This window comes from Phacochoerus africanus, chromosome 2 (assembly GCF_016906955.1).
Source record: "Phacochoerus africanus isolate WHEZ1 chromosome 2, ROS_Pafr_v1, whole genome shotgun sequence".
Classification (NCBI taxonomy): Eukaryota; Metazoa; Chordata; class Mammalia; order Artiodactyla; family Suidae; genus Phacochoerus; species Phacochoerus africanus.
The window spans coordinates 275155479-275176729 of record NC_062545.1 but is presented as its reverse complement, the minus strand read 5'-3'; the positions used below and the strand labels follow the sequence as shown (position 1 = coordinate 275176729).

The following is a 21251-nucleotide window of genomic DNA, read 5'->3' as shown; positions in this document are numbered from 1 at the left end:
GTAAGATGCACCAGCTTATGGCGTTTCCAGGTGAAGGAGGGCTCTTGTTTCCTTTGTTTAGGGGTGGCCATAGCGAAAAGCGTGTACGTCTGACAAGCCCAGGTGCTGGAAGCGGAGCAGCTGGGACTCGGCCTTGCTGGTGGGGCCGCAGCGTGGCACAGCCACCTTGGAGAATGACTTGGCAACATCCATAGCATCGGGGGTGTTGTAATGCCTGTGGTCCAGCATTTCTCGTCAAGTGTGTTCCGGCATGTATGACAAGGGTCAGAGCAGTGTTACGTTAATAAAAGCAGAAAAGCTGAAAACGACCCAGTGTTCACCAACGGGAGTGTGATAAATAAAACTGGCATGACAAACCTGTGGAATTTCACAGCACTGAAGACGAAAGCCCTCGTGTACGCTTACCCCTGGTTAAATGTCAGACCTGCTCGTGCGTGAACAAGCAAGAACGTAAGAATATTTATGATATAATACCATTTACATGAACTTCACACACTTAAAAAAAATTAAACTATACCAACAAAATAAACTATCACCAAAAGAAAGCACTGATAAGCACAAAAATCAGAATCATGGTTACCCATGTCAGGAGGAAAGATAGGATCAGATCCCGACAGAGCACGTGGTGCTGGCGGTAGAATTGCCAGTGTTCTCACCAAGCCGTGCTGCCCAGTAGGGCAGCCACTGGCCTCACATGGCTGTTTAATTACATTTCAATAAAGATTCAGCTTCTCAGTCAACTCGGCACATTTCAAGTGGCCGCAAGTGGCCATCACGCCGGACAGGGCAGATAGGGGACATTTCCATCGTTGTGGAAAGTTCTACGTAACAGGCCAGTTTGGTGGGTGCATGGATTTGATTAATTCTCTACAAATTGTATATGTGTACATAGGAAATCTTACAAAGTCTTGTTTTAATTTCTGTGCTAGAAAACCTCTAAACAGACCACGTTTACAGAACGTGAAGTGTAACTTCCCAAGGGTACCGTCAGAGAATCAGGAGAGGGTGGATGAAGGGCCTGAGCTGCGGCAGGCAGGAGACGTGTTTGGCGTCTCCCTCCACCCAGGGTGATTGGCACTCATGAGGGACGTGAGAAGAGGGCAGGAAGTGTGTGTGTGTGTGTGTGTGTGTGTGTGTGTGTGTGTGTGTGTGGCAGGGGTGGGGTGGGGTGGGGTGGGGGCTGTTGGCAAGATGACCCCAACGCAGCTGCCGCAGCTGCCTCCTTCCACTCTGCCCTCCCTGGTCAGGGCTCAAATGCAGAGTTTGATTGACCTTGACCTTACAAGTCCCCTGCATCCTGGGTTGACTCTGTGCTGCTAAGCTGTTGTTTCAAGAAGGAGGTGACAAGCAGCCTCCAAGTCAAAATGTGGCCTCCTTAGTGCTGACCTTGACTTCCAGGCTTGAGGAGGTTGGCTGTCATTCCAGAGAAGCTGCTTGATTTCTCATACCTTGCCCCACAGCTGGCTGTTTTGAGGCTATTAAATACTCCAAGGAGAAAGATTTATTGGTAGCCATAACCCTTTCTTTAAATGCTGATGTGGATTCCTAGCTGTGCCCCCAAGACACACAGAATCTCAGGCTGTGCCTGGCAAGCAGAGCCTGAGAGAGAGTGTGCTGTGATATGCTTCCTGGGCTCTTCTGCTCTCAGGCGGAGGTGCCCTTCCTTGGCCTCCGGCTCACGGTCAGAGCTTTGAGGGGCCTCCACACCTCGTTTGCCTACCGTGGTTCCGCCTGGGGTGTGATGGCGGGGCTGTGAATCTGGCCACTCCTCCCGCCCATGCCTACCCGTATGCCAGGCAGCTCAGGGCAGCAGACCAGAGGAGGCGGAAGTTGGCTCGCCCAGCCTGTCTCTGAAGATCTCTGACCACCAAAGAAATCCCGCATCCTGCCTACACTTCCCCATTTGTGTCTGCTCTTCTTGGCCTGCTTTCCGTCGTACTTGCTAGAGCAGAAGTCACGGGGCATCTGTGTTGGGAACCTGTCTGGCGAGGGATGTGCTGGGACTTGAGGGATGCCGAGGCCAGCCCCCGAAGGAGTGGGTGGGGCAGCAATCAGGGCAGCCTGGAAGGAAGGGAAGCAGATGAACAGGCTCAGACCGAATCGAGACTCCTGGTCAGCACTGGAGGCCGGGGGGAGCAGCGGTAAGGCCCTCAGTGCCCAGACCGAGAGTCAGAGGGTCAGTGCTGCACGGTCTCCTAATCCAGAGCTTTAAGCAGCTGGGAAGAGTTCAGTTTGGTCAGCCTTGGTACCAGTCCAGGTCATGTGGTTAGTTAGGTTAGCTCCCTGCGTTGGGCGGGTACCTTGTGCCCAGCACTTGGGTAAGTACTGTGTTGCGTTATCCAAAAGCAGCATCTCATGTAATCTGCAATCACATCAGCCCCCCTCCCCCCCCCAAAGACCAGTGTCATCGCCCCTTTTCCAGACCGGGGAACTTCAGACTTGGAGAGAGGATGCTGCAGCACGTTCACCCAAACAGCTTGACGACGAAGCGCACCCGTTTAGCTGCCACACGAATTACTAGACTGCTCACGTCATTTTCAAGTGTAAAGAAGGACGTGTAAGCTGTGTGTGGGACTTGCCCTGCTTGGGTTGGGGCCAAGAAGGGAGAAATCACACCATCTCCGTGTAGCTGCTTTGAGTCCCAGGGGCAGCTGCAGCTCAAGGGCTGGAGCGGAGCGTGCCCCGGACCCTGCGCTGCGCCAGGCCAGGTCAGGAGAGAGGTGCACCAGCCTCCTGGGGATCCTGGGGATCCGTGTCCACGTCTGCCCCCCCAGGAAGGGCTTCCCTGCAGTCCTGGCCAGAAGACAGGCGGCTGCAAAGCTCTGTTTGGCTTGACTCCACTTGTGAACGAAGGCCAGGCCTAGGCTATTCTCTTTGGTCCAGAGTGCAGCAAAGACACACCGTTTATCTGATCCTGCCTGCCACCTGGAAGGTCTTTGACAAAAGAATTGAACCTTGGCCATATTTAGTCACATGCAGCACTAGTAGACACAGTGACAGGCCTGTAATACAAGGTGCTATGTCATTTATTTGGAAGAGGGGTTGTTTTTTTTAGTAGCTACATTGCTGAAAAAGTTGAAAGGGAGAGTATTTTTTAATTTTAAACACACAGATATTTATTTTTCCATGGCATGGGTTGTGTTCTGCTCCCCAATTTCCAACCCATTTCAGGCATTTTCTATGACTTCTGACGTTACCAAACCAAAGAAGCAGTCCTTTTCACGGGGCGTGTTTTCATTGGCTGACGTCTTCATTTGTTGGGTGAGCGTTTCCTGCGCATCTTCTGCGGGCCAGGCAGCGTGTTGGCACTGGAGATGCAGGCTTGAACAAGGCGGGCTCAGCCTTCAGCACGTTTGCATTCTCCTGTGGAGATAAACACATCAATAAATGATTTAATGAGATGGTTTCCAGCACAGGGAAGTGATGAAGGAAGGCTGCTCATTGCGTCTGGTTTGTTGGGATTTTTAAATATCTTCATTGAAATAAAATTCACATATACAGTTGACTCCTTTTAAAGTGTGGAATGTAGACTTTTTTTTTTTAATAGTAATTCACTGGGTTGTGTAACCGTCACCAGATTCTACTTTTAGAATATTTTTATCCCCCACCAAAAGAAATCCCTTCTCACTAGCAGTCTCTCTCCATGCCTCTCCCCTCCCTTCAGTCTGAGGCAGCCCCTAATCTGCGTTCTGTTTCTGTAGAATTCCCTATTCTGGACATTTCACATAAATGGAATTATACAACAGGTGGTATTTCGTGACTGGCTTCTTTCACTTAACGTAATGTTTTCAAGATTCATCCATGCTGTAGCAGATCAGCATTCTACTTAAGTGTAAATTTGGACCTAAGTGTTTTATTCTCTTTGATCGTTGTTGAATGGAAGCCTTTTAAGGTTTCATTTTGAATGTTTGTTCCTTGCTACTGTATAGAAATATAATTGATTTTTGTATATGATCTTGCATGTGATTTTGCATATCGTCTTGTATCCTGTGCGCCTCGTAAATTTGTTCATGAGTACTAAGAGTGGATTCTTGGGATTTTTCCTCTACAAGATTATGTCATCTACAAATAGAGATAGTTTTATATCCTTCTTCCAAACCAGTTGGGCTTTTAAATAATTAATTAATTAATTTGCTGTTTATGGCCACACCCACGGCCTATGAAGGTTCCCAGACTAGGGGTCGAATCAGAGCTACAGCTGCCGGCCTACGCCACAGCCACAGCAACGCAGGATCTGAGCCATGTCTGCGACCTACACCACAGGTCACGGCAATGCTGGATCCTTAACCCACTGAGCGAGGTCAGGGATTGAACCTGCAACCTCATGGATGCTAGTTGGATTCGTTTCTGCTGAGCCACGACAGGAACTCCAAGCCGGTTGGCTTTTATTGGAGTATTAAATTGAATAACAGTGGTAAGATTGGACAGTCTCATTCCCAGTCTTGAGGGGAAACCCTTTAGTCTTTCACCATGTCCCAGAGGGTTTTGAGCACCTTGGTTCTATTTCGGTCTTCACTGCCAGCTCTGAGGCCTTACCCGTGTCACTTGTTGCAGTTCTCCAAGCAGAAAAGTGAGGTGGGTCAGAGGGCCTTCTTCTGCAGCTCCCACATCCTGCGTCCTACCGTGTTCTTCGGTGTCCTTTCCCTTGGACTCTGGTGAGCCCGTCAGAAGAGCTCTATGAGGACACATGGAAATATCTGCAAGTTCGTTTCCTACACCCATCTTGACTACTTTCACCCTAGCCTAGACGGGGCGTACGAGAGTTGAGACATGCAGGCGGAGACGTTTTAGCGGATCCGTATTTCCTTTTCTTTGTATCCCTGCACAGCCAGGAGAAGAGACTCGAGGACGACACTCGTTTCCATAAAAGGTCAGTGCACCGCTGCTTCTTCCCACTCTGCCTCTAACCGTCGGTGCCGTCTTTGTTTGCAGACTCTCAGCGTTCTCACCTCTCCTCCTTCACCATGAAGCTGATGGACAAATTCCACTCGCCCAAGATCAAGAGGACGCCGTCAAAGAAGGGAAAACCGGCGGAGGTGTCTGTGAAGATTCCAGAGAAGCCTGTGAACAAAGTAAGCTGACTCTCTAGGTGTTTCTGCTTCTCCTGGCCTCCACCTGCTCTGGGCAGTGAGTTTGTGCAGTTTTTAAGTTCATCCCCTGGGGGGCGAGCTTTCAGTACAGACCGCCTATTGCGCAGCGTTCCCCGGTCCCGGCGGGGCCTTCCTTGTCCTTGGGCAATGCGAGCCTTTAGGACGGTGAGTGCTTCTCATGTGGATCAGAGTTGAGCTCAGTTGGCTAGAACAGTCCTTTTCCAGATCTGTTCTTCTCTGGGCGTTTAAAACAGCTCAGCACATCTGTTCACACCCCAGGATGCTGCCTCCCTGCCCCAGAGAGGCCTGCGTTGCCCTGGCACACACACGTACAGGGAAGTTACGATGTCCAGAATACCCATCATTTGGCTTTAGGGCCCATGCTCTGCAACTTGCTAAACCCTCGAAACCCAGCCCAAGACGTCCTCAAGCACCAGTGACCTCAGCAGGGCCGGGCGAGCCAGATGTGTTGGAATTGCTGTTGATTTTCATCAACCCCTCCCTTCAGCTTAAAACGGCCATTTCAAGCTCTGTAGGAATCCAGGTTTCCTCTCTTCCAGGAGGCAACAGACAGATTTCTACCAGAGGGCTACCCTATCCCCTTGGATCTGGAGCAGCAGGCAGTAGAATTTATGTCCACCAGTGCTGTGGCTTCCAGGTCTCAAAGGCAGAAGGTCAGTGTGATGTTAAGAACAATTGGGTTTGCCTTGCCTTCTACTGCAGAATCCTGGCCCATGGTTTTGGGGATGGAAAAAAAAAATCTATTATTGTGCTCAGTTGGGTGGCACCTGTGGGCTTAATTGTTCAGAAAACAGTCCAGGGGACCTTGGATAAAAGTAAGAGTTTATCCAAGCCCCCTGGTCTTTGGAGAGCGCTCAGACTCCAAGGCAAAGCTTGGGGGTTTCTGGGGTTGGTTTGGGTGTGCTGCTTGGGTCCAACAGGTCCGGGGAGTGGGGGTCTTGTCTCCTAAGACCGGCTGCTCTTCGCCTGAGCTGCTGAGACGATGCAGATAGTTGAGCAAGGGAAGGGCGTCTGAGGCGTCCGGTGCTCTGTGCACGTCTGGCAGGGCCCGGGGAGTGTGCTGCGGCCACCGCAGAGCCCGTGCCACCAGAGTCGGGGACTCCTTTTGTGCCGCTGACATTTATCAGGCCTTTTCGTAGCCCCGTGTTGAGTGCTTTACGCTCGCTCTCTCACTTGATTCTTGTTCGAACCCTGGGAGGTGGAAACTGATCTTTCGGGAAAGGAGACTGAGGCTGCAGAGACGTCAGACACCCAGGCAAAGTCCCAGAGGGCGCGGTGCTCGCGGGCCAGCAGCCCTCCACGCGGGAACTCTTGCGGCGCTGCGTTTACTCTTTAGGAAAGTCAGGCTGGTTTTGAGTAGCGCACGAATCTGATGTCAGCCCCCACACATAGCTAAATATAAAAACACAGTAAACTCGGCAGTGTAAAATAGAAGCAAGCCTTGTAGACAGATAGATCCTAAATCCTTCAGTGACTCTCCACAGTGTAGTTTGTGGTAAAACTGTTGTCACAGCTGTCAATTTAATGCCACTAGCAAACACTAGTTCCATAAACACGTAATTCTTGAATTCTGTCATGACTCTTTCATTTTTATGTTGATCAGCAGAATGTCATAAAATTCTAGTTAAAAGTGGAGAAGATTAAGGTTTTAAACCCAAAGTCTTCTGTCCAATAATCCTTTTTCCTGCCCCATCTGTTAACAAAAAGAGGCTAAAGAGCAAGAATGAAATTTACAGGGTTTGCCAGATTGATCTAAACTCCAGATAGAGGAAGAGTAATAAAGTGGAAGATCTGGTCTGTACCACAGTTAGTTTTTATTACAATCTGTTTGGCAACCTCGTGGAGCTGGGTTTAATATTAAAGCCCAGGAAGCGTGTCCCTTGTCATCTAACCCTGGTCCGGGCAGCCCCGAGAGAGTGATTTACCAACAGCCGTGAACTCCGATGAGAAACTGTTTCAACCACTTAGTTCTTAGAATCCACCCCCTCATTCCTCCGAGAGAGGCCATGGGGGGGATTTTGATGCTAAAGTACCCTTCGCTTAGTGGGGGGCGAGGGGGTGTCCTGCCCAATCAGGGGTACCTTTGGCAATGTCTGGGGACATTTTCGACTCTCACCACTAGGAGGTTGAAGCAGGTGCTGCTAGGATCTGCTGGGTGGAGGCCAGGGCTGGTGGTCAACATGGTACACAATACGCAGGACAGCCCCCCTTCCCCAGCAAAGACCGATCTGCCCTGGAGCGTCAGTGTCGTGGCCGAGAAACGCTGTTCTCCTGGGAGGAGCTCTAGGTGTGCTCTTCACCCAAGGAGTCCGGTCACCCCGGTGTCTGGTCACCACCCTCTAAGAAGGGTTGAAAGCCTCTGCTCTGGCCCAGGTCACCTGCGTGAGACAAGTGAGTACAGAACCACGTGGGGGCTCACAGACAGAACTGCCAGGGTTGGGGCATCTGCCAGGCTGTGAGGACCTCGCTGCCTCTGCTGAGAAATCTCACGGTAGGGCTCTCATGTGCTACCGTTGTTATTAGCATTGGCTCTCTGGCTGTCTCTCAACCCAGTGTTCCCATGTATCTTCTCATTTTTCCTGGGCCAGTACATGGGAAGTGGCAGTTCGGGTAGACAGGAGTAGATTCAGATCCTGTACGGCTTGACTGCAGGTCTCGCCTTGCCCGGGTGCCGTCCCGGTGATTGTACACAGTCTAATTCTCCTCTCACCTTGGCCGTGTGGCCAAGCGCTCGTTACGCCCAGTGTGCAGGGAGGGTGGGTTCTGGCCCAAGTTTTTCCCTTAATTTTATGAGATACTTGCGTATACATTCTCACCCAGCCCCCCACGTCCACCTCTCCCGGTTCTGCAGAAGAGGGGCCACTCTCCCCATCTCGCAGGTGAGGCGCCCAAAGCCCCGCAGTGTCTGCAGGTTGAGGTCCTCCCCGAGCACCGCTCGCCTCTTGTAGTTCCCAGGTTGGTTTGCACCCGTGGTGGCACCTCATCCCTGACAGCAGGAGGGGGTGTGTGACGGATGCACTGCCTCTCGAGGTTGTGCAGCTGGACAGTTGCAGGAAGACCACGGCCTCGTGAGGGCTCGGTTTAGGTGTCTCACTGTAAACCCCTTCGAGAGAGTTCCCTTAAGGAGCCAGTGTTATCACTGCAGCGGTTCGGGTTGCTGCTGTGGCGCAGGTTCAGTCCCTGGCCCAGGAACTTCCACATGCCATGAACACAGCCAAAAATGTATATAAATATATAAGTAAACAAACTGTTTCCACTGCTGGCTCATTCGCAAGAAGCCAGAGTTTAACAGCTATAGGGCTGGGGGAATGCACAACCTTCGGAGGCCATTAATTCTGGGAGTGGAATTTGCTACCAGGTTGATGGGTGAAACCTGACTCTAAGGGTCAGCTCCTCTGTTAGGAGCCCAGGGCAGCTTGGCTCTTCAGCGGCTCATTCGATGTCTCTGCTCATGGCAGGAGAGTCCCTTGTGGATGCCTCCCATCGCCAGGTTAGCCTCCTTCCTCCACAGCAAACCCGAGGACACGCTTGCTTGCTTGCTTGCTTGCTCTTTTCTTTCCTTTAACGTTCCTTGACGTATACTTAATTTACGGTGTGTGAGTTTCAGGTGTACAGCAAAGTGATTCAGTTCGTACGTGTATTCTTTTCCAGATTCATTATAGGTTATTACAAGATACTGAGGTGGGTCCCCAGTGCTGGACAGGAGGTCCTTATTGCTTATCTGTTTTACATACAGTAGATATCTTTCCTTAAAATGTTTCCTGCTTCTCTCCACCTTTGAGCACTGCTGGCTCCTGATGCGTCCTGATGGGCTAAGATGGCAGGCCCCTAATGCGTCCTGATGGGTTAAGGGGGCAGGGTTGTGGCCACAGTCCTCTTGCCAGACTGACCAGCCGTGGCTTGAGTCACGTTTGGTGTCTGCAAGGCACCATGGGGCCTTCACGCTCAGGTCCCTCCCAGCCCCAGGGAGGCCATGGCCAAGCAGAGCACTCGTCCACGAGGTGGAGAAACAGGCACCTGGCTCTTAGAAACACACCGCAGGTGAACAAGTGGGTCAGGCAGTGGAAGGAGAAAAAGTGAGAGCAGAGAGGCCACAGCGATGGGAATGGGGAGGGTTGCGTCTTCGTGGGCAGCAGAGGACCTGCGGGCAAGAACCCCAGCGAGAAATTACATCAGGGCTTTGAGAGTGTCTGAGTAAAGTAAAATTACTTCCTAATTCCACTTACGTATTTTTTCCTCTGATATTCCCCTGAAATAAATGCCTCCAGTATTGAAATTTTTTAATTTTTTTTACTTTTTTAATTTATTTTTTTGCTTTCTAGGGCCTCACCTGCGGCACATGGAAGTTCCCAGGCTAGGGGGTCTAATCGGAGCTGTAGCTGCCAGCCTACACCACAGCCACAGTCATGCCAGATCTGAGCCGTGTCTGAAACCTACCCCACAGCTCATGGCAACACTGGATCCTTAACTCACTGAGCGAGGCCAGGGATTGAACTTCATGGATGCTACTCAGATTCGTTAACCACTGAGCCACAACGGGAACTCCCTCCAGTATTGAATTTTTTATTTAAGATGACATTCTGGGATGTTCCCACATGGCACAGCAGGTTAAACATCTGGCATTGCCGCAGCTGTGGCTCAGTCACAACTGAGGCATGGGTTCAGTCCCTACCCTGGGAACTTTTCACATGCCTCAGGCACAGCCAAAAAATGAAAAATAAAAGTAAGATGACACTCTGCATCATTTTTAAAGAAAAGAGCTTGTGTTCTGAACCGTAATCACTGTTTATCATGTTTCATGTATGTATTATAGATTATTGCTTAAATATACTTTTGTAGAAGTATCTTGTTGTCAGCGGGTTTTATTTATACCTTCTTTGCACCTCAAAAAGCCCACGGGAGGCAGTTTTCCTCATACACACTGCTCTTCTTTTTTATTGTTTTTGGTTTTCAAGACTGCACCGTGACATATGGAAGGTCCCAGGCTAGGGATCGAATCAGAGTTACAGCTGCTGGCCTACACCATAGCCACAGCAACACAGGATCCTCAACTCACTGAGCAAAGCCAGGGATCCAACCTGCATCCTCATGGATGCTAGTCGGATTCGTTTCCGCCGCGCCACGACGGGAGCTCCCGCTCGCCTCTTAATTTGCCCTGGACATGTAGTTGGTTCTGCGTGAGTAGGCTGTCCATTTTACAGCTTAATCTTGATTTCCCTGGTCCTGCCAGCCAGCTGGAACCTGGATTGTTGCCTTTGGGGTCAGTGTAGGGAGAGGTCGGAACACGACCTAAGGGGCATGTTGACCCGCTAACTGTGGATTCAAGGTACCCACAAGCAAGGAGAAAAGACACGGGGGGCGGGAAGGGGATTCCTGGGAGTGCAGGACTCTGGATTTCACTCTCCTCCTGGGTGGGCTTGTCTCAGGAGCAGAGGGACCCTGAATGCTACTGGCATTGCCGCAGGAGCAGTGCCGGAACCGTCGCCCTCCATCCAGCTTCACCTTTTCACCGCCTTCTAAGCCTAGGGTTTCCAGGCCCCCTTGGGAGGGTCGTGTCATTTCATTGAGAGGGGGCCCCATCTTTGGGTCCAATGTGGGAATCTGGCGGAGTCCTGGGAGCGGGGGTTGTGGACGCTCCCGCCTCCTGCCTGTCTTCCACCGTCCTGAGGATCCTTGACAGGCCTTGGGTGTCTGGATTTGATTTACTAGGGAGGCGTGGTGGGCCGTCACTGTCGGTCCTCTCAGCATCCTGCAGCCATCGGTCAGCTGGTCCTCACCCCACTCTGAGCTTAGCTGTGACACCCCTGCGGTAGAGGAGGGGCCGCAGGGCTGATCCGTCTCTGTCCTGGGAGGGACTCGGTGCGCCTAAACGACCTTTCTCGGTCTAGCCCATCTTCTTCCTTCAAGTCTAGCCTCTGTGTCCTGCGTGCAGCTTTAGAAAGACCATTTGGCTTGGTGTCTGCAGCTGGAAGCTTTCTCCTTTGGCTTAAACCTCAAGCTAGGTTACGGGAAGTTTCACTTTGTGTCTTGTTCGGTAGCTCCTTTAACCTCTCTCCTCCCTCCCTATGCTTAACATCTCCTTTCAGAACCTGAGCTGGCTGGAGGAGAAAGAGAAGGAGGTCGTTAGTGCCTTGCGCTACTTCAAGACCATTGTGGACAAGATGGCCATTGACAAGAAGGTGCTGGAGATGCTCCCAGGCTCAGCCAGCAAGGTGCTGGAGGCCATCCTGCCGCTGGTGCAGAGCGACCCGCGAATTCAGCACAGGTGGGTGCACGTGCGCGCGCAGAGCCGGGGAGCCCGCCCACCCTCCGCCCACGCAGCCCACGGCTGTTACTTGATGGGCGGTCAAGGTCGAGGTCGCTGTGACTCGTGAGGACCCACCCTGAGGGAGATCGCCACCGCCACCGCGTCTGTGGTTATTCTTCTGTCCCTGCAGCTCATTGGCAATACCCCCTTGGTCGGGAGCCTTTTGCTTCCCCAGTGCCCTGTGTTAACCTGAGTTTCCTATGCCATTAAACTCTGCCAACACCCAGCCTGTTAGAGTTTGCTTAGATTATTAGGCCGTTAGAGTGTGGATTAGTGAAACATTTAACCGTATCAAGCCAGGGCCTCGAAAACTGGCACCTGGATTCATTGGAAGCCAGTTGTGAGGGTGGAGTCAGCTTTCATTGCTGGAGTTCGTTTTCCTCTGAAAGGTCAGTGAGCAGCTCGCCCCTCTGTTTGTTGCGAAGTGCAGAAAGAAGAGCAGTAGGAAGTATACTCTTTGGTGAGAGCCTGGCGGGAGCTTGTTCTCCTGACCCGTGCTGCCAGAACCCTGCTGGCTTTGTTCTTCACCTGCTTAGGGTGACCCTCGCTCTGTTTCCCTCTGTTCCTCGAGATGGTTTGGTGTCCTTGTAGCCCCACGAGGTTAAGCCTTTATGAACTACTCTCAGAACTTGGCAGTGAGGCGCAGAGTTTTCTTCTGCTGGGGGATCGAGCAAACAGCCTCTTTATTGCCAGGAAGCTCTCTGCCCTGGGGCTCCTCACCTGGAGTTCCAGCCGAGCCCTGTAGATGGTGGTCCTTCCACTGGAAGCTCACTGAAGCCAGCTGGTGGGGAAGGATGGGCGTTGGTGGGGCTTTGCCCTGCTCCAGCCTTCGGTCTCCGTCCACACTGCTGTCCGGCACAGGGGCCTCTGCAGAAGGGAGCCCCTTCGCTGCCGCATCGAGGTGCTGCCTGTGGAGCACGTTGTGGGACCGAGCGCTGTGGTTCCAGTAGTGACCGCAGCGCCCAGCTCGTCGAAGGGCCCGCTGCTGTTCTCCCTGGAGGGAAGGGGCCTGCCATGTGCTGGGTTTCGGCTGCGTGGACAGCTTTTATGAAATGCTCTCGTGCCTCTTTTCCTGTGGCAGGCCTGCCACGGTAGAGTGAAGATCTGGGTGAAGATGCCAGCGGCCCGCGGGGGCCCTGCTGGATTTAAGGAGGGGAGCTGCAGGGAGGATGCCGTCTCTCAGCCTCCTGGAGGAGATGCTGGAGCTGGACCGGGAGGCTGGGCGGGATTGGACAGACGGGTGTGTCCTGGAAGGGAAGAGACCAGAGTGTGCTCCCACCAGGGCGTGGGCGGGCATCACCACCTGCTGCCACCTCACGCGCCAGGCCCCCTTGGGAGAGTCCAGGACAGAGTCCCCGAGGCCCAGTCCTGTAACGGCATTGCTCCCTGGGGTGATAGCCAGCAGCTCCGCTTGGGAAACTACTTTCTGGACGTACAAGCAACAGAAGAATTGGTGGAGTAATACGATAATGGTCTGGGGTGTTTCTTGTCTGGGGGGCGGTGAGGATGACTTTACAGGTGGCAAAAATCATTGGATGTCTGTAACAGTTTCTAGAGGGGGCAAGACATGCCTGGGTGTGGCCATCAGGAACAGTGATTTTTTTTCTTAGTGGTCCTTTGGCTAATAGCATTTAAGGGATTTTTGCTCCTGAAACTCTTCCAGAGCCAGTCGATGATGTTTTTTTTGATCTCCCTGAGATGGTGGAAGGTGCTCCCTGGAACGTCTCTTGGATTCCTTCCATCATCTCTTTCCTCCCGGTGCCCTTCTTAGCCGGGAAGGTGTTTTCCTGCCTTCTGCTCAGAGCCGCCTCTGTGGTCTGGGCCCTGGCAAGCAGGCTCTTTGTGTCAGGCTAGGGGGACGGTGGTGACCAGCCTTTGAACAAGCAGCTGGCTGTTCGGGGTGTGCAGTGAACGGAGGCTTTCTCTTCGAGGTGGAACCCCAGTGATGTTTGAGGAAAGGATCCCTGCTTGCCCTTCGTGTAGACACTTTGTTCCATTTCAGAGACAGACCAGGGACCGGTCCACTGGGCGACAGTGTTACAGTACAGGACCCTCCCTCCTCTCTTAATGTCCTTCTTGTGACAGTGAGACGCAGGAATGGTCTTCCTCCAGGTTGTCGGTGTGAAGGGCGGACCCAGCTACGACGAAGTTGAGGTGCCTTCCGGCAGCGTTTCCATCGGCTGCAAATGGGGGTGAAGCGTCCATAAGCGTGTGCTGTCCCCCTCTGGCTCTGATGAGCACCAGGGGTCCTCCGCAGGCTCCGGCGGGCGGCCTGGCCGGGAGGGGGCGGCAGAGGAGCGCACCCCTCCCCGTCCAGGACGGACCAGCGGTTTCTTTCTCTCCCCGCTCCTCCCTGAGAGAAGGGCTCCCACACCTGCTGCTGCTTATTTGCATTCGCCTCTGAAGCAGCCAAATGTGGGCTTCCTTGCGGCTCCTTTTGTACATTTTTGTTTGCAGAGGGGCCTGAGGCGTTCGCTTTCACTCTGTCTGTCTCTTCTCCCGTTGGGACATGCACAGGGCAGCACAGTGGCTGGCTGAGTGGGCGTCTAGACCGCCCAGAGAGCTCTCTTCGTCTTTACCTGACTCTGAAGAGCTGCTCGCCAGAGCATGGTTTGGGTCAAGGTGTTGTTTTAAATGGCTTTGTTTTTAGAACTTGTTCTAATCCTACCTGACGATATTACATATTTTTTTTCAAAATTACATCTTTGGAAAAAATATATCTTTGGCTCCTAAATGCCTGCCTCATTCTTTGTTTTCTTTGAAGTGGAGGAGATTGCAGCCCACAAGTTTTCTTTGTTTTTGCTCTTCCTTTGTTGTAATATATAATCTTTAAAATGGAAAAAATCATGCTTTCCATAAGTCCTGGGGAATGACCTTGCGTTATGTAAAAGTGTGTGGAAGATACAAAAAGGTTTGCATTTTGGCCTGCGCTTTACAGTTGTCGAGGCATCCAGAAGCACTCAGGGCTTCTCTTTGGTTCGTGTTGGCGTCGCAGCGTAGCTGGGCCCTCGCCTCGGATCCTGTCCTTAAAACGCTCTCCACTAGGGCGTTGCTCTGACACCTCAGCCATGGTCTCTTGCAGAGGATAACGAAGCTGAGCCCGTGTTAGAAGGAATCCTAGGAAGTTACAGATCTCTTTGAGGTCACGTTTAAAGGCTCTTCCTCCAAAGGATCCGCCTGCTAAAACACCACAAACCTGCTGGCTCCTTGGGACGTGTGTAATGTGAATTTTTGTCTCCGGGCAGAGATGTGCAACACTTGGCCCTCCTAGAAGGTGGGGAAGGGGGGCATTCCTTGGGAGACACTGTCAGAATCTTGGGGAAGATGTGAAGTTTGTAAGAGCATGTTATCTATCGTGGTGGAATTTTTATGCATTGTATTTGAGAAATGAAAAAAATTATAACGTGGCGTTCTCATTGTAACTCCGCAGTAACGAACCTGATTAGTATCCATGAGGATGCGAGTTTGATCCCTGGACCCGCTCAGTGGGTTAAGGATCCCACTGATGCCGTGAGCTGCGGTGTAGGTCGCAGACGCGGCTCGGATCCTGTGTTGCTGTGGCTGTGGTGTAGGCCACCAGCTGCAGCTCTGATTTGAACCCTAGCCTGGGAACTTTCATATGCGACAGGTGTGGCCCTAAAAAAAGGAAAAGGAAAAAAATTATAATGGACTAGAATATAAAATAGCTCCACAGAGTCTTTATTGGACATCAGGAAGTAAGTTCAGGGAGAGAAAGTTTATTGATTAAAAGGAGGCACAGATTTTATAGAAAGAAGGAGTGAGAAGCCCTAGTCACTGAGAAGCTAGTCCTGGGCTCAAAAGATGACTTAAAGTGATGGTCATGCTTTAGATTTTTAATATTCTCTTATACATCTCCTCCCACCTCCAGCTCAGCCCTCTCCTCCTGCTATAGCCGAGTGTACCAAAGTCTCGCCAACCTCATTCGCTGGTCTGACCAGGTGATGCTAGAAGGTGTGAACTCAGAAGATAAAGAGGTGGTGACAGCTGTGAAGGGGGTCATCAAAGCTGTGCTGGACGGAGTGAAGGTACGTGCGGGCCTCATCAGGCGCGGCGAGCAGCCTCCCCACTGCGTGTGGCTCACAGGAGAACTTGTCCCTAAACCTCCTGCATTAACGTGGTTCTCTTCCAGCGTCCCTGCTGTGGGCACGCTGCCCTGTGTGACAGCAGTTTCTCTCTGTGAAAATGGCTCGTGCAGCAACATAAGCCTTTGGAGCACTCGTCCCGATAGTTAAAAGAGGTGCAGAAGTAGCCAGCTTCTATCGGCCCTCGCATTAAGATTGCAGAGTCTCTATACCACAGCTCTGGCTGCGCACGCTTGCCAGCAAGACAGAAAACAGTGGAAATTGTTTTTGCCTTGACTTTCAGCAAAATTCCCAGCATATCAACTGCTACATTTTCACGTTCCAAGAACTTTTGAGATTCTTGGTAGAAAAGCAGAACTGAGATGAGTAAGAAACAAAACTGTCTATATTCGAAATCCATGATGTGGTCTGTGAACTTACTACCCAGGGAAGTCAGAAAAGGCCTCATAGGAAATTATGAATCACAGTTAAAATGGGAAGCAGAGTCCTTAGATGTTCTGGAATTGGGGGTCCAAGGCACAGATCCTAACTGAGAAAGTAAGTCAGCGAGTAAGGAGCAAGCCAGAGGGCAGGACTTGAAGCGTGAGAGCCGGTGGGTCAGGGCTGGGCTGTGTGCATGGCGGGAGGCTGTAGACCGTGCTGTTACGTGGGGTCATGGGATGTAGCGGAGCGAGGGCTAGTCTAGAGCCCAGCTGGATTCGAACCCCAAGGTCACCACTTACTCGTCTGTAAACTGGAGCAGTTTACTCCAGTGCTCTGTACCTTATTAACTCATCCACATGATAGGTACAGTGGAGTTCCCTTGTGGCACAGTGGGTTAAGGATCCAGCATTGTCACCGCAGTGGCTCAGTCACTGCTGTGGTGCACGTTCAGTCCCTAGCCTGGGAACTTCCATATGCCGCAAGCACAGCCAAAAAATAAAAGGAAATGAAATAGATGCAGTTAAGGTACCCTATTTCATGGGGTCGAAGGAAGGATGGAATTAGTTAATACATACAAAGCTTTTAGAACCAAGCCTGGCACATACTAAGCACGCAGATCTTAGCTGCCGTTTATTATTAATTTTGTGGTTCTAGGTGTGTGCTCTGCAGATGGATCTCTCAGCTTGAAAAGCTGCATTCTCCTCCTTTCGAGACCCTTCAGTCTAAAAATTTTAGCTGAGGTACTTACCCTAGATCCAAAAACTCCTTCCCAGCTCCGCCGTGCTGCTGTTAGATTCCTGCAGCTGCCTCCTTGCAGTGGAGAGTAGAATTAGGACCCCCAGCGGGTAAACGTGGCAGCCTGGAGGCTGAGAAAGCTGGGTTTCCCCTGACACACTGCTCTGAGGTGCGCTGCCGCAGCCCGGGGGGCTCCCCACCTCCAGCAGCGGGGGTGCTCTGCCGGGGGCTTTATTGAGTTCCTTTAGAGAGAGGCCTGACCAGGTGACATCACAGTGTCCCTATCATGATCTCCCGAAGGGGTTAGGCCGTACACGCTCTATTTTGGCCACGGCGGCTGCCGGCTGGGACGGGATTTGCAGTGCGGTCACATGCCCTCTCCATCCGACCCTCCCGGGCGCTCCAGATCGGTAGGACCGAGGGGACGTGGCCTGGTCACCTCCCTCGGTGCGGTGCGTGCAGTCCTGGCTCAGCCCGCCTTGCTCTTCCTGTCCAGCCTTCTGGAAACGCTGTGACTGAAAAGTGTGATTTTTCAGGGGACGCTGTTAAGGCTTCCTTGTACTGCGCTGCGATGATGCGGTGTTCAAAACGTGTGAGGACCTCCAAGATGGGAGCGTTTCTAAGGCGAAAGCTTCGTGGCCTTCCCAAGTGGATTTCCTTTACGGAATCATCAGTTGAAAGGCATGAGTAAAAGAATAGTTTCTCAGATTTTTTCAAATTAACCACAGCAAGGGGGGGTAGGGGGAGACACTCACGAGCCTGTCAGCATCTGAAATCAGATCACTTTTACCCAATTGTTTTAACAATATGTTAACCAGGACAAAGATTCTCTAGGTCAGGAGCTCTGTAAATTCCGTTTTGTTTCATGTAGTCAAGAAGCAGTATTGGGAATCTCGTGTGTGCAGGGCAGTGCGATGGAATTGGGACTATAGTGACCAAAAACCGGCACAGTCCCTGCCCTGACGGAGCCTCCAGTCCAAAGGCGGAGAAACAGCAATCGGGCCTCGTCATTGCATCACGTGACCGGGCCTGGTGCCGTGGAGGAAAAATGGCACGTGGTGTCACTTGGGGGTGTGGGTGTCCCTCCTCTTTCAGGGTGATCAGGGCCACTTCCCCAGGGAGAGACAGGCAGGCTGACGCCTAAAGGATGAGCGTGAACTGGCCTGGAGTCAGGCAGGGGACAAGGGGCCAGCTCGGCACCAGCAGGTTGGCAGCCGTCGTTAGGGGCTACGTGGTAAGAACAGCTAACATTTACCAGCCGCTGAGCGCCCCCAGCGACTCTCTGAGGTAGGTGTGATCCCTTCCTCTCGGGTGTGGAAACCGAGTCCCCGGCAGGCCAGCGGTCAGTGTCAAGGTCGTGATTCACACCCGCCTCCTGGCCCCCGACCCCGAGTCTGTCCTGCCACCCTCAGCCGCTGCCACAGGGAGGGAGATGGATGGTTCAGCCGGAGGGCTCCGTGTGTCTCACCGACAGGCCAGCTGGCGTCCAGCCTCTCACGGTCCCCATCAGGCTTAGAACACCTGCTCAGCTCATGCGCTGTGGCCACGAGCCTCGGTGGGCGGGGACAGGCGGGGCTGTGCGGAGGTGGCGCAGGGGAGGATGCCGGCCCTCCCCGTCAACTGACTCGGCACCTTCCAGGCAGCTCACCCCCTCGTTAAATGGGCCCTTTTTTTAAGGGACGAAAAGGTGTTTTAAAACAAGGTGACTTTGGTCTTGTCCCTGAATAAGTGGCACCATCTCTCCTCTGAACCCTCACACCAGTGCCTTTTGTAGCTTTGTAACCTGGGGCAGGTTAGCTGGCTGAGTTTCAAGTAGATTTTAAAACATTTACCCTGAGGGTGTGAAGAAAGATTAGGTAAGATATGCGTATAACGTACTGGTAGGTGCTGGGTGCCCAGTAGACTGTGGACGAGTACCGTGGGTAAGTACTGTAAACCACAGGAACGCTGCTTCTAGAACGACCGGTGACACGTACCAGCCCTGGACGGTGAGTGTGGCTCTTTTCCACGAAATTTTATGACTCTCTGACTCTCCGACCTGCCCGGGGAAGGTGCTTTACCTTCCAGGGGGAGCCCGAGACTCAGTGGGAGTGACTCTCCATGGGAGGAATTCAGACGCCTCCCTCTCCTTTGCTCTGGGAGCCCCTCCAGCCGAGGACTTGGCTGTTGGAGGACAGAGCTTGTCAGAGTCAAACAGAGACACCAGCCGGTCCTTTCAGAACCAAGACCCCAGCTCCCAGGGTTTCCTAATTGTACCTTGATCTCAGATGAATGACTCATACCCATCTCTGGGCTCGGCCTTACCCTCTCTGCAGACCTTCTAGGGCTCTCCCGCCGGAGTAAGACTTCCCGCCTCTTTACCTGACCTCTAGCCTCCCCTCAACACACACACACACACACGTGCATGCGCACACTTTTTTTTTAGTTTTTTTTTAAAGCCTTCTTACGCTGACCTTGGGGGAAATCTTTGGAATACCTGCAGTTCTGTCACTTAACTATCACCACTCAAAATTGGGCTTGTGTACCAGATTCACCTTGAATAACAGGAATTTTTTATGTTAATGAATTTTATTACATTTATAGCTGTACAACAGTCATCACAAACAAATTTTAAGGCATTTCCATCCCAAACCCTCATTACATCCCCCACCCCCCCAGCCTGTCTCCTTTGGAAACCATAAAGTTCTTCAAAGTCTGTGAGTCAGCATCTGTTCTGCAAAGAAGTTCAGTCTGTCCTTTTTTCAGATTCCACATGTCAGGGAAAGCATTTGATGCTGGTGTCTCATTGTGTGGCTGACTTCACTTAGCATGATAGTTTCCAGGTCCATCCATGTTGCTAAAAATGCTGGTATTTCATTCCTTTTAATGGCTGAGTAATATTCCATTGTGTATATGTACCACATCTTCTGGATCCACTCCTCTGTCGATGGACATTTAGGTTGTTTCCATGTCTTGGCTTCTGCAAATAGTGCTGCAATGAACATTGGAGTACATGTGTCTTTTCAAGTCATGGTTTTCTCTGGATAGATGCCCAGGAGTGGGATTGCTGGATCCAATGGTAGTTAGTTCTATTTTTAGTTTTCTGAGGCATCTTCATACTGTTTTTCACAGTGGTTGCACCAGTTTACAATCCCACCAACAGCGTCATAGGGTTCCTTTTTCTGCACACCCTCTCCAGCACCTCTTGTTTGTAGACTTTTTGATGATGGCCATTCTGGCTGGTGCAGGGTGGTACCTCAGAGTGGTTTTGATGTGCATTTCTCTAATAATGAGTGATGTTGAACATCTTTTCATGTGTGTTTTGGCCATCTGTATGTCTTCTTTGGAGAACTGTCTGTTTAGATCTTCTGCCCATTTTTTGATGGGGTTGTTTGTTTTGTTTGTTTGTTTGTTTTTTGGTATTGAGCTGTAGGAGGTGTTTATAAATTTTGGAGATGAATCCCTTGTCAGCTGATTCACTTGCAAAGATTTTCTCCCATTCTGTGGGTTGTCTTTTTGTGTTGTTTAGGGTTTCCTTTGCTGCACAGAAACCTTTAAGTTTAATGAAGTCCCATTTGTTTATTTTTGTCTTTACTGTCATTACTCTTAAGAGGTGGATCTGAGAAGATGTTGCTGTTGTTTTTGTCAGAGAGCGTTTGGCCTATGTTTTACTCTCAGAGTTTTATGGTGTCTGGTCTTATATCTAGGTCTTTAATCCATTTTGAGTTTATTTTTGTGTCTGGCATTAGGAAATGTCCTAATTTCATTCTTTTCCATGTGGCTGTCCAGTTTTCCCAGCACCACTTATTGAACAGGCTGTCTTTTCTCCGTTGTATATTCTTGCCTCCTTTGTCATAGATTAGATGACGGTAGGTGCGTGGGTTTTATTCCGGGCTTTCTATCCTAACAGGAATATTTTGAAAGAAATATTTTCCTGACTCTATCACTTAGGGTTAGATTTGATTTCAAGAAAACCCAAATTAATACTGACTTGAAAAGAGAAACCTTTTTTCTCCTCTGCATATAAGAAGCCTAGAGAGGAGCAGCCCAAGCTGGCGTGGCATTTTCACCAAAAAGCCAGGGTCTGGTCTCCTCTCCTGCTTTCGCACCATCTTAACACATGGATTTTACCTCCTGGTCAAAAAAGGCTGCTCTGCCTCCATCACTTACGCATTTGCGTTCCATCCAGCAAGGAGGAGGAGAGTGGCACGTTGTGCCGTCTCCATTTAAGGTGCCTCCTCGAAGGCCTCACAGAACGGTCACTGAACATTTATTGGCCCGAACTTGGTCCTGAGCCCAAGGCAACTTCTGTTAATAAGGAAGCGCAGATACTGTGAGGCAGCTGGCTGTGCCACACTGACATCTCAAATAAACCATCTCTTTCATTCCTTGTCCAGCCTATTGTGACACTTTTCAGACTTTGGCAAGAAAGAGAAGAGCATGGTGCAGCCCCATCGCGTGGCTTCCACACTTGTCCACCCGTGGCTGGTCCTGTGCCCTCTAGATCGCTTCCTGTCGTCTGGGTTATCTGGAAGCAGATTGGTAGTCCAACCATCAGGCCCATTCAGCTGTAAATACCCTCGTACCTGTCTC

The 21251-nt window shown here is 51.2% G+C and overlaps 1 protein-coding gene across 13 annotated transcripts in view; it reads left to right on the top strand.

The window, feature by feature from the left end:
- Positions 1-21251, top strand: part of RAPGEF1 (Rap guanine nucleotide exchange factor 1) — a 130837-nt gene that overhangs the window by 58136 nt on the left and 51450 nt on the right. For 10 of the 13 annotated variants that reach the window (XM_047768745.1, XM_047768743.1, XM_047768754.1 and 7 more), the window contains exons 2-5: positions 4933-5072; positions 5651-5764; positions 11198-11376; positions 15308-15464. In XM_047768745.1, coding sequence (XP_047624701.1) covers positions 4933-5072; positions 5651-5764; positions 11198-11376; positions 15308-15464 — 590 coding nt within the window. The remainder of the gene's footprint in view (positions 1-4932; positions 5073-5650; positions 5765-11197; positions 11377-15307; positions 15465-21251) is intronic. The other 3 variants (XM_047768750.1, XM_047768755.1, XM_047768749.1) reach the window with 1 other exon arrangement.